Below are 12870 nucleotides of genomic sequence, written 5' to 3' on the forward strand. Positions count from 1 at the left end.
GAATCAAACCACCCGTTTCACTCCCAAACCCTGTGTTAGACTTTCGCATATATGCAAAGGAAGATCGCCACTTGCCACGGGACTGTAAGGCATGCCTGACACCCTCAGAAAACCTGAGCCCAGCTTCCTGTCTCCAATGTACACAGGCCAGTCAGTGTCTGTGACTGAGCTGCAAAGGGGGGAATCATGTTTACAGTTAATTTAAATGAATTTGCCACCTGGAAGACATTCAGCTTATGCTTCTATCACCCATTTGACTTGTAATTGCCAAGATGTGAGGAAGCATCTTTTGGACACTTTCCATAGTATCTAGCACCACAATTAATTTTTTTGTAACAGCTTTATGGAGACATACTTCAGCCATTTAAAGTTACACTTCACCCATTTAAAGTATACAGTTCAACTGGGCAGAGCCGCTCTTGCCTATAATCCCAATGCTTTGAGAGGCTGGGGCAGGAAGATGACTTGAGGCCAGGAGTTCAGGACCAGCCTGGGCAACATAGCAAGACCTGATCTCTTAAAAAAAAAAAAAAAATTAGCTGGGGATGGTGGCACACAAGCCTGTAGTCCCAGCTACTCAGGAGGCTGAGGCAGGAGGATCGCTTGAGCCCAGGAGTTCAAGGCTGCAGTGAGCTATGATTGTGCCACTGCATTCCAGCCTTGTCGACAGAGTAAGACTGCCTCAAATAAAAAATGTATACAATTCAGGCCAGGTGTGGTGGCTCACTCCTGTAATCCTAGCACTTTGGGAGGCCGAGGTGGGTGGATCACCTGAGGTCAGGAGTTTCAGACCAGCTTAGCCAACATGGCAAAATCCCGTCTCTACTAAAAATACAAAAATTAGCCAGGCATGATGGTGCGTGCCTGTTATCCCAGCTACTCAGGAGGCTGAGACAGGAGAATCACTTGAACCTGGGAGGCGGAGGTTGCAGTGAGCCGAGATGGCGCCACTGCACTCCAACCTGGGCAACAGAGCAAAACTTCATCTCAGAAAAGAAAAAAAAGTAGACAATTCATCGGCTGTATGTTCAGAGTTACGCACCTATCACCACAGTTGATTTTAGAAAGATTTTGTCCGCCCCAGAGGAAGCCCCATATCCTTTGAAAATCACTCCACATTTTGCCCATCTCCCCCAGCCCTAGGCAACCGCTAATCTACTTTCCGTCTCCGAACTTGTCTATTCTAGACATTTCATATACAGTCATGCATCGCTTAGCAACTGAGACAACGTTCTCACAAATGCGTCGTTGGGCAATTGCACTGTGCGAACATCATAGAATGTAGTTAGAAAAACCCAGATGGGGGGCCAGGCGCGGTGGCTCAAGCCTGTAATCCCAGCACTTTGGGAGGCTGAGACTGGCAGATCACGAGGTCAGGAGATCGAGACCATCCTGGCTAACACGGTGAAACCCTGTCTCTACTAAAAATACAAAAAAAAATTAGCCGGGCACGGTGGTGGGCGCCTGTAGTCCCAGCTACACGGGAGGCTGAGGCAGGAGAATGGCGTGAACCTAGGAAGCGGAGCTTGCAGTGAGTGGAGATCACGCCACTGCACTCCAGCCTGGGTGACAGAGCAAGACTTCGTCTCAAAAAAAAAAAAAAGAAAAGAAAAGAAAAAAATCCAGATGGTATACACACCTAGGCTATGTGGTCTAGCCTATTGCTCCTAGGGTACAAGCCTGTACAGCATGCTACTGTAGTGAATACTGTAGGTGACTGTGACACAGTGGTGAGCGTTTGTGTATCTAAACTTAGAAAAGGTGGCTAGGTGCGGTGGCTCACACCTGTAATCCCAGCACTTTGGGAGGCCAAGGCAGGCAGATCACCTCAGATGGGGAGTTCGAGACCAGCCTGGCCAACATGAAGAAACCCCGTCTCTACTAAAAATACAAGAATTAACGGCGTGGTGGCGGGCGCCTGTAATCCCAGCTACTTGGGAGGCTGAGGCAGGAGAATCGCTTGAACCCAGGAGGCAGAGGTTGCAGTGAGCCAAGATCGCACCATTGCTCTCCAGCCTGAGCAACAAGATCAAAACTCTGTCTTAGAAAAAAAAAGATAAAAGATGGCAGAGCTGTATAGGGCATTTCCCAGGCATGCAGCGTGCGGGACTGGGAGCTGCTCTGGGTGTGTCAGTGAGTGATGAGTGACCGTGATGCTGTACACTTAGGCAATACTAGGTTTATACAGAATTATTTTTCTTCAAGAATAAATTAACCTTAGTTTAACTTTTTTACTTTATCAACTTAAACACTTTTTGACTCTTGTAATAACACTTAGCTTAAAACACAAATACATTGTACAGCTGCACAAAAATATTTTCTTTATATCCTTATTCTGTGAGCTTTTTTCTAATTAAAGTCTTTTGGGGGCTGAGTGGAGTGGCTTACGCCTGTTAATCCCAGCATTTTGGGAGGCCGAGTTGCGCAGATCACTTGAGGTCAAGAGTTTGAGACCATGACCTTGAAACCCCAACTCTACTAAAAATATAAAAATTAGCCGGACATAGTGATGGGTGCCTGTAATCCCAGCTACTAGGGAGGCTGAGGCAGGAGACTCTCTTGAACCCGGGAGTGGAGGTTGCAGTGGGCTGAGATCACACCACTGGACACCACTCTGGGCAGCAGTGCGAGACTCTCTCTCAAAGAAAACAAAAACAAAAACTTTTTTTTTACTCCTTAAACTTTTTTGTTTAAAACAATAAAAGTATAGCAAATACATAAACCAGTAACATAGTCATTTCCTTCATTAAAAAGTACTATAGGCCGGCGCAGTGGCTCCCGCCTGTAATCCCAGCACACTGGGAGGCCGAGGCAGGCGGATCACCTGAGGATAGGAGTTCGAGACCAGCCTGGCCAACATGGTGAAACCTTCTCTACTAAAAATACAAAACTTGCCTGTAGCCCCAGCTACTCGGGAGGCTGAGGGCAGAGAATCACTTGAAGCTGGGAGATGGAGGTTACAGTGAGCGGAGATCGTGCCATTGCACTCCAGCCTGAGAGACAAGAGTGAGACTCTGTCTCAAAAAAAAAAAAAAAAAAAGTACTATTTACTGCACATAATTCTGTGTGATAGACTTCTTTATATCACTGGCAGTGCAGTGAGTTTGTTTTCACCAACATCACCACAAACATGTGTGACACTGTGCATTGCCTTAGGATGGCTGTAGTATCACTAGGCAGTAAGAATTTTTCAGCTCCATTATAATCTGAGGGGACCACCCTTGTATATGCAGTACATTGTTGAACATAAGCAGTTATTCAGCCCCTGACTGTTTCTTTGAAAAGGAACTCTGACAGCAGAGAAAGGCCTGGATTTCTATCAGATGGGCTTCAACCCTTGAAGTTTCTCCAGGGCTTTGGGTAAAGGAAAGACAGAGTCCATACACACACAGGAATGGATGCAGAGCCAGGGAAAGGAAGCCCAGAGCAGTTATAGGATAGTCTGAGAGCCCTTAAAGATATTCACTCACTTTGCATTTTCCCAGGGGCCTGCCCTGCCTGAGTCTAGGTAGCTGGACTCCAAGTTCTGAGCAATGGGCACAGTAAGAGAGAGATCCATGGGGGCCGTGGGCCTTCCTCTTTGTCCTGGAGCTCACAGACCCTCAGCCAAGCACTTGTGCCTGCAGATGTCAGTGTGAGGAAGGGGCATGAGCTGGTGAACATCTATTGCCCCGTCGTGGTCTCCAATGCAGGGCTGTTCAACACCTATGAGCACCTACTGCCGGGGAATGCCCGCTGTCTGCCAGGTAAAAGGCGGGTCTGCACTGCCCCTCTTGCAGGTTCCCCAACGTGTCCCCTTCTGGAGCCAACTTGCTCCATCTGGGTCATGCTTCCCCTCTTCTTGGCCGGCCCTCTGATTGTACTTAAGCAACAAGGTGAGAACGCTGCTTCTAACATCATCCTAACCCTAGCATTGAATGTTGGGGAAACTGAGGCCCATACAGATTAATTACAGTCCTGAGCCCACTCAGCTGAAAGGGGCAGGGCTGAGTGGAGTAGCTGGTCTGATTTGAAAGCTCCAGCTCCTCTCACCCTTCTGGGTTGAGGGGGCTTCCAGAGAAGAGGCCTCAGGAGGAGAAGCAGGAGAGCAGGCAGCCCACAGGGAGCAGAGCCGCTGAGCCACCGCGGCTGAGAGGTCCCGCCACTTCATGTAACTGGATGCATCTGGTGTGATCTGAGGAACGGAGGCCGCTGGGAAGGGCGAACTAGGAACCCAGCAGGGGTGAGAGAGAGGGGCCCAGATGAAGGGCTCAGGCTGGGGCGGGAGCTGGAGAGCACAGAGCAGCTCCGGATGTGTTGTGGCAGAAACCTTGGCTGGTGCAGGAGCCAGAGAGCAGGGGAAGGAGCCCTGACCCCAGAGGGTGGGCCCGGGAGCTGCTCCCTAAGGAACCGGGGAAGGGGACAGCAGAGCGGGCTGGGGGGTAAAGCGAGGTCCTGGCCTTCCTCATGGGGACTGGGTGGTATGTGAGTTGTGATTGTCTCCAGGGCATAGGGTGGCTCCACCAATGCCAGCCTCTCTTTCCCTTGCCCCACGTGGCTGGGCCTACAGCCTGCATGGCCTCCCCTCTCTCAGACCTGGGGAGCTGAGGGGGTGAGGCAGAGACAGCCCAGGGGCAAAGCAGGGGGGTTGGGCATGGTGCACAGACAGGCTCTGCCTTTGTTACTTCCTGCCTTTCTCTCTGTGACACTGATCTCCCTTCTCCCCTGTCCCAGGACCTCCGGGAACTGACACTGTCCTGGCCAGGCCCAGCATCTTACCCAGGCAGCCCAGCTAGAGCCATCTGTCCCTCTTGCCCTCCATCCCTGTTCCTGTGTCTCTTCCTCCTGAATACAACCTGAGGGCCTCACAAATATTTAGTTACACGAATGAAGCAGGCCGGGCGCAGTGACTCATGCCTTCCATCCCAGCACTTTGGGAGGCCAAGGCGGGCAGATCACTTGAGGTCAGGAGTTCGAGAATAGCCTGGCCAATGTGGTGAAACTCCATCTCTACTGAAAATACAAACATTAGTGGGTGTGGTGGTACGTGCCTGTAATCCCAGCTACTCGGGAGGCTGAGGCAGGAGAATCGCTTGAGCCTGGGAGGCGGAGGTTGCAGTGAGCAGGTATCACGCAATTGCACTCCAGCCTGGGCGACGAGCAAGACTCCATCTAAAAATAAATATTTTTTAAAAAAGGAAAAAGCAGAGGAGCCAGGGGCCCAGCATCCCTCAGGCAGGTGCCAGAGCTGGTCCCGGGAATGGGAAGACAGCAGAAGAATCTGTGGGGGCAGTTTCTGGAACACCGGTCTCGGGTCATCTGCTGAGGAGTGGGGAAGCCCAGCTGTTTAGGTCTGGGGGACATCAGGTGCCCCACAGTGGCTGCGGCCTCTGCCATAGTGCGGTTCTTCCCTCCTCCCTCCAGCTGAGTCCTGAGATGCCAAGTACCAGTCAGGCTGCCTGCCTTTGCTCACATGCATAGCATCCCTCTGGAGGCCTATGTGTTCTGACATCACACTAGGAATCATGCATGTTCACTCACTCCATGGCTGCATAAAAGTTAATCCTGAAATCAGGCTGGTAATGAGCTGCTGTTCACGTGTGTGGTCTTCATAGAGGGAGCCCAGTCACACGCTTCCCACTTCAAGACATGAAGGGGAAGATGGGAGGCAGTAAGCCTGACCCTCCTGCGGGTGCTGAGCCAGTTCATGGGGGCTGAGGACCAGGGCTGGGCGTCGCCTGCCTCTGAAGGGTCTTGGTGTAGAGGCGGGGGAGGTGGAAGAATAGGAACCCAGGGTAGTGTCCTTCCCAGGCAGGAGGAGATAGAAGAGCAGGCCCCTGCCAACGTCAAGTTGAAACAGCTGTAAAACTGGCCTGGGCACTGAGGATAAGGCTCAGGACACAGTGAGCGGGCACCCTGAAGCTCTCCTAGGAGCAGGGAGTGGCCGTCTCTGGTCATAGTTCATACAGGCACCAACCACTCCCCTTGGCAGGTGTGAAGCAGCAGCTGGGGATGGTTCGGCCTGGCTTAGGCATGATGTCTGTTTTCATCTGCCTGCAAGGCACCAAGGAGGACCTGCATCTGCCGTCCACCAACTACTATGTTTACCATGACACGGACATGGACCAGGCGTAAGACACACGTGTCTGTGTGTGGTGTGTATGCGTGTGGCCTGTGCCTCCCTGCTTGACTCAGAGAATGAGCAGAGGATATGGAATGGGAGGAAATGGGCAATTTCTAATTTGCTCCTGGAAGTTTGTCACCTCAAGGCTGTGGCTCAGCTTCACCCCTGTGGGGAGTCCCTAGGGCTGAGCAGTCCTTGCAGTGGTTCTGGGGTTTTGAGGACAAAAGCCTGGAGATCGTACCACACTCCTGTCACACGCAGGATGGAGCGCTACGTCTCCATGCCCAGGGAAGAGGCTGTGGAACACATCCCTCTTCTGTTCATCGCTTTCCCATCAGCCAAGGATCCGACCTGGGAGGACCGATTCCCAGGTGGGGCTGCGGGTCCCGGGAGAGGGGCTGGAGGGAGGGGCCGGGCAGTACTAATATCAGCTCTGACCCCCAGGCCGGTCCAGCATGACCATGCTCATACCCAGCGCCTACGAGTGGTTTGAGGAGTGGCAGGCGGAGCTGAAGGGAAAGCGGGGCAGTGACTATGAGACCTTCAAAAACTCCTTTGTGGAAGCCTCTATGTCAGTGGTCATGAAACTGTTCCCACAGCTGGAGGGGAAGGTAGGGGGTAAAATATTTGGGGTGGTGACGGACCTCATGGTGCCATTTCTGCCCTTTCCTTGCAAAAACAGGGGAATTGGGCCCCACGACATGAGCCCCAGGGAAGGACAGGGCACCCATACCCACAGTCAGCAAATGGGAGACAGTGGAAGAGGGAGGGGAGCCAGGATCTCACGTGCCCGCCTCACCCTTTGTGCCCTCAGGTGGAGAGTGTGACTGCAGGATCCCCACTCACCAACCAGTTCTATCTGGCTGCTCCCCGAGGTGCCCGCTACGGGGCTGACCACGACCTGGGCCGCCTGCACCCTCGTGTGATGGCCTCCTTGAGGGCCCAGAGCCCCATCCCCAACCTCTACCTGACAGGTATACTCACTGCCCCATGTTGTCAGGACCTGAGACCCTGGGCCCCTGTCGCCCAACGTCCTCTCTTCCTGTCCTCAGGCCCTGCTGTCCCCTGCAGCTTCTCATCCCCTGAGCAGGGCTGCTTGGGCAGGCTGTGGCCCTGGTCCTGATTGGAGCCAGCTCTGGGTGGCCCTCATGTGGAGGGAAGAGCACCAGGGCCCCACCCTCCCCTGGGCCTGCCTGGGTCACGCTCAGGGGCCTCTGCTCTTGCCTCCTAGGCCAGGATATCTTCACCTGTGGGCTGGTCGGGGCCCTGCAAGGTGCCCTGCTGTGCAGCAGTGCCATCCTGAAGCGGAACTTGTACTCAGACCTTAAGGATCTTGGCTCTAGGATCCAGGCACAGAAGAAGAAGAATTAGTTCCATCAGGGAGGAGTCAGAGGAATCTGCCCAATGGCTGGGGCATCTCCCTTGACTTAACCCATAATGTCTTTCTGCATTACTTCCTTGCACATATAAGGCACTCTAATTTGGTTCTGATTCCTGAAGAGAGGCCTAGTTTAAATCACAATTCCAAATCTGGGGCAATGGAATCATTGCTTCCAGCTGCGGCAGGTGAGATCATTATGCCTTTTATAACATCCCGTCCCTACTAACAGGATATTGACTTGGATAGCTTGATGTCTCATGACGAGCAGCGCTCTGCATCCCTCACCCACGCCTCCTCACTCAGTGATCACAGAAAATTCCATCGGTGGATAGAACCCCTGGCAGTGTTGTCAGCTCAAGCTGGTGGGTTCAGGTCTGTCCTGAGGCTTCTGCTCTCATTCACTTAGTGCTGTGCTGCACAGTTCTACACTGTTGAGGGAGAAGGGAGACCAATGAGGCTTAACTCAAAACCTGGGCATTGTTTTGGTTGCCATTCCATAGGTTTGGAGAGCTCTAGATCTCTTTTGTGCTGGGTTCAGTGGCTCTTCAGGGCACGGGAAATGCCTGTGTCTGGCCCGGTGTGGTCTGGAGCTTTGGAGTAACAGCGGGATCCATCAGTTATTAGGGGGCACGTCAGATGATCATATCCAATTCATATGGAAGTCCTGGGTCTGTCTTCCTTATGATCGGGGTGGCATCTGGTTCTCAATGTGCCAGCATCAAGGCACCTTCAGGGAGCTCAGTACCTGAGCCTCAATCAAGCCTCATCCTCCAAATATGCGGGGAAGGGTGACGCAGGGAAGGGTGACGTCAGGAGTCAGGTCATGGACTGGTTAGAAGATTACCTTATTGTGTTGAGGCAGGCTGCAAGGCATTCCAGACAACGGCACAGCAGAGGACAGCACAGGGAGGCAACAGAGTGTTCCCAGCAATGGCCCAGCTACTGAAAGCAACAGAGGCAGCCAGGCTGGGAGGAGTCAGGTGGTAGAAGAGTTGGTCAGGAGCAGAACATGGAAAGCCAGAGAAAGTGTGCAAAGCTCAGAAATGGCATCTGTAATTTACTGGTACCTGTGTGTGTTGGATGGAAGGTGAAGGAAGGCTCAAAAGGCATAAAAAGGACCTTTCACTTATGTTAAACTGACATGCCAAAGGTCTTATTGTAGTTCATCTTAATGTAATATTCATAAATTTATTGACCGGGTGCCGTGGCTCATGCCTGTAATCCCAGCACTTTGGGAGGCCGAGGTGGGCGGATAACGAGGAAGAGATTGAGACCAATCCTGGCCAACATGGTGAAACTGCGTCTTCACTAAAAATACAAAAATTACCTGGGCGTGGTGGCGCACACCTGTAGTCCCAGCTACTCAGGAGGCTGAGTTAGGAGAATCGCTTGAACCTGGGAGGTGGAAGTTGCAGTGAGCCAAGATCGCACCACTGCACTCCAGGCTGGTGACAGAGCAAGACTCTATCTCAAAAATAAAATAAAATAAAATAAAATAAAATAAAATAAATAAATGTATTAAATCCATTGCTTTAACATTTTGAAATTTATTTTGGTTTCTGTTCAACAAAACTACATTGGGATGGCATTAACAGAAGCTCGGAAAAACATTATGCACTGAAAAATACTTCTCATTAGACCGCAACAAGCTTTAAAAAAATAAAATTAAGTAATTAAGTTACAAAAAGCTGAAAATATAAAACATTGTGGAAACAGTAGCCATCTATTAACTGGGAAAATACAAAAGAAGAGAAACAATTTCAACTATTAATAATGTATCGAACATGAAGTCTGGTGAATTAAAGGGGTATCTATCAGAGGATGAAGGGCTGGGCTTACCCACTGACGTACTATACAGCTCAGACCCAAACCCTTCACAAAGGAGACTCTAAGTTTACATCTGACTTGCGGAACTAGCTGAATGGAGTCACTGTTAGCTCTGGAGATACTGTTAAATTAAACCTCAAAATCTCTCCCAAGGACTCTTGCTCAAGCAAGTCACACTAAACCCAACCTTTCTAACAGGGGTTTTCAGGAAATGGCCTGCAGAAGCACAGGGTCTGGTGCCTCACACAGCTTCCTCCACACTGCAGGTTCTCTAGTTCTCATCACGCCCACAGCATCTGGCATCAGGCCACCCTGTACAGTCAAGGGCCACAGAATTAACCAGCAGGGAAATTCCAGAGGTTTAGAATTCTATCAGCACATGTGTCACTGGAAGCCATCATGGGGGTACCATGTCAGAGCATATGTAACTAGCTGTCAAGTCTTTCCCCGTTGCCTCAGCCTTTCTACAGACTGGCCTTCGACCTCCCTTGAGTCTGGAACTAGACTGTTTCAGCAACTCTCTTCAGGGATCTGCAGCAGGAAAATTGCTTCCTCTATTAACATCTATGACTGAAGCACAGATTTGTCTAACAGAAATCACCCTTCACCCAAAAGCTGGGCGCAGAAAGGGAAGCCCTTAGCTGACTATAGGAGGTGCCTCTTGTGGCTGCATGTGCTTCTTACACCCCCCAGCCTGAACGACGCCAGCTCACCCTCATCCACACAATCTCCAGGAAACATGCTTCAAACATTCTATCTTTGAAAAGACACCTTGCAGAAAATAAGTTTTCCTTTGCTGTGTGATATTTTCTTCAGTGCTCTTTTTTTTTTTTTTTTTTTGAGCGGAGTCTCGCTCTATTGGCAGGCTGAAGTGCAGTGGCATGATCTCAGCTCAATGCAACCTCCGGCTCCCGGATTCAAGCAATTCTCCTGCTTCAGTCTCCCTAGTAGCTAGGACTACAGGTGCACGCCACCACACCCGGCTAATTTTTGTATTTTTATTAGAGACGGGGTTTCACCATGTTGGCCAGGATGGTCTCGATCTCTTGACCTCATGATCCGCCCACCTCGGCCTCCCAAAGTGCTGGGATTACAGGGGTGAGCCACCGCGCCCTGCCTTTCTTCAGTGCAATTTCTAAAGAGAAACTTAAATCCTGTTGTATTCTTTCAACACAAGCAATGATACTTCTCAGAGTCTGCTCAGCTCTGTGGACTCCGTGACAAAATGTACTCGTCCACTGCCATCCCTCTTGGTTTCTGAAACCAACCTTTCTTCCTGCTCTCCTCTTCAAGAGCAAAACCCAACATATGTATAAGGTCACAGCAAGTGGTAGCCAGGAAAAGCTGTGGGACCCCACATTTGAGTCACATCCATGTGGCATGGAGAAAGAAAACATATCTGCCAGAAGGAACTGAACTCTGGAAGTCCTAAGGAAGGTCACCATGCTCAGCAGACAGGAAAGCATTGCCAAGGGCTGTCCCTCAAGTGCTTAGTTTGCTTGGGGAGACCAGAAAGACTTCAGATCCTGACTGCCCTGGTTTGTTGAAGTTCTGAAAGGAGTGGCATGATGAAGAGCTAGTGGAGCTGAGGGAAGGAGTCGACAGCGTGGGGTGGGGTAGTGAGGAAGGCGTACGAGGAAACGAGCTGGGCCCTGAAGAAACAGGCAGATTGGGGAAGGCAGGAGAAAGAAGAGAAGGAAGAGAAACCTAACCAAAGAACCATGGGATGCTGGAAAGTCGAGGGCACAGCCAGAATAAAGGCACAGATGGGCACCCCACAGGAGGGACCTTGGCCAGGTTGGGATGCAGAGAAAGACAGGCAGGAGGGTGTCAATCTATAGCATGCTGAACCCCAAAAAGTCTGTAACTGGATTCTCTAAGCCTCGAGAAGTTCAGACCAAAGCTTCAGACCAGGGCAAATATTTTGGAAAGATCAGTCTTTCCAAGATTGAACTTCTTTCCAAGAAGCTGCACAGGAAACCCAGTAAATGTGGATCTGAAAACAGAAAATCCAAGAGAGAAGTAAAACGGGCTGGGGGTGGGCAACAAGAGAAGCAAGGAAAACGAAAAGACTGTAGCTAAGGATCTTTTATTTTTTAAAAAACGGATAGGACTTTGGTGATGAGAGAGAAAAAGGGCAAAAGTCTGCAGTTAGGAATTCAGGTGACTGAAGACTGACCTGGACAGCTGGAAGGGACAGGCTGATGGGCAGAAGAGAGAAATTCCTTTCTGTGACAACCAAGCTGAACTATTCTATACCAGCAGCACTGGGTTCTTTAGGTACTAAGCCAAGACAAAGACTTGGGAATCACTCACTCCAAGGATGAAGAATGGATGTGAATGGCTGAGGAGACAGTCAAAGGAATAGAGAGGCCTGCCTTTGAGGGCCTCTTTCCCACCAGCACAAGATAAGGCAAAGGACCATTTGTCAGAGACATCAAGAAAGGGGAATTTCCATTTGGATGGTCAACAGTGTCCAGTTCCATCAAGGACAAGACTAAGCTTTGAGAAAAAGCCATGGATTTGGTAATCTGATAACTGGTAACCTTTAGAAAAGCTTAGTTGACAGACAGAGACCGAAGTGAGTTGGTAAAAGTCATGAAGAGAATGAATGGCAACTTAAGGGAAGCAACATGCTGGAGAAGTTAAGTAGCAGGATGAATAACAAATAGGACAGCTGGGAACAGAAAAATCCAGGTGCATATGAAGGTGGAAGGAAAGGAGCTGGTATAGATGGGCACAATCAGAAAACACGAGGAGGGGAAAGGCAGGGATAAGGGAGGCAGGCAAGGAGAGAGAAGTGCAATAGCCACGGTCTTAGGGGATGCTAGAGGAGCCTAAAAGAAGATTCCTCAGGTTGGTGCAAAGTATCAGAAGACCGATGCATCAGTACAGAGAATGACCCAAGGGTAAGTCTTCATTCCTTACCTCCATAAAGTAGGCTACCTGCCAAGAATGAAAATGTCAACTCAAAGCTATGGGCTGTTTTAAGCAAGGTGGAAGATAATATAAGAAGCATGGTCCTTTCTTCAGACTTACTGCCTTGACAGCACAGAATCATCTTTTGTCCCTCATCTCCCAAGTTATTTGTACTTCCCTGAGATCAGCTCAAAAACAACTCTCTTTAGGCTGTCTACAATGTGGAAGAGCATGACTAGAAGAGATAAACCTTCAAACAATAGTGTGGTCTAAGACACTAACCTCACTTATCCCAGGGGAACCCACGGAATCTCTTTCATTTGCATTAACTCCTGACATGGCATGGAAGAATAATTTTTATCAAATGCCCTTGGCATCTTATATCAGATTAAAGGACCATTAAATACACTGAGGTAAAAATGGGCAGAGAGTATAGTTAGTTTCTATTAATAAATCTAAGTCTATTTTGTCTGTTTTAGGCAACAAAGGCCAAATGGACTTTGTGGGAAATGTATCTCATAAAAGCCCTTTGGAAAAACTGCAGACCAAAACCAAAACCCTCCTTCATGTTTTCTCGCATGAAACATGAAGTTGCCCTATTTCAAAAAGTTCCTACTGAGTATGATTGTGTGAAAGATCA

The 12870-nt window shown here is 49.8% G+C and overlaps 1 protein-coding gene across 1 annotated transcript; it reads left to right on the forward strand.

Moving 5' to 3' along the window:
• The first annotated feature begins 51 nt into the window (after window positions 1-51).
• Window positions 52-8969, forward strand: LOC105465455 (all-trans-retinol 13,14-reductase-like). Its single transcript, XM_071076112.1, has 7 exons — window positions 52-84; window positions 3509-3746; window positions 5972-6110; window positions 6365-6474; window positions 6548-6714; window positions 6918-7077; window positions 7335-8969. The coding sequence occupies exons 1-7, from the start codon at window positions 52-54 to the stop codon at window positions 7472-7474; spliced, it is 987 nt and encodes a 328-aa protein (XP_070932213.1). The 3' UTR covers window positions 7475-8969.
• Window positions 8970-12870: the final 3901 nt, after the last annotated feature.

The sequence above is a fragment of the Macaca nemestrina genome, chromosome 13, assembly GCF_043159975.1.
Source record: "Macaca nemestrina isolate mMacNem1 chromosome 13, mMacNem.hap1, whole genome shotgun sequence".
Lineage (NCBI taxonomy): Eukaryota > Metazoa > Chordata > Mammalia > Primates > Cercopithecidae > Macaca > Macaca nemestrina.

Bases quoted from the DNA above. Each gene is read 5' to 3' on its own strand.
- LOC105465455 (XM_071076112.1), top strand. From the start codon at position 52: ATGCAAAGGAAGATCGCCACTTGCCACGGGACT. The intron at 85-3,508 runs GTAAGGCATGCC...GCCTGAGTCTAG, and splicing joins TCGCCACTTGCCACGGGACT to GTAGCTGGACTCCAAGTTCT. The intron at 7,078-7,334 runs GTATACTCACTG...CTTGCCTCCTAG, and splicing joins CCCCAACCTCTACCTGACAG to GCCAGGATATCTTCACCTGT.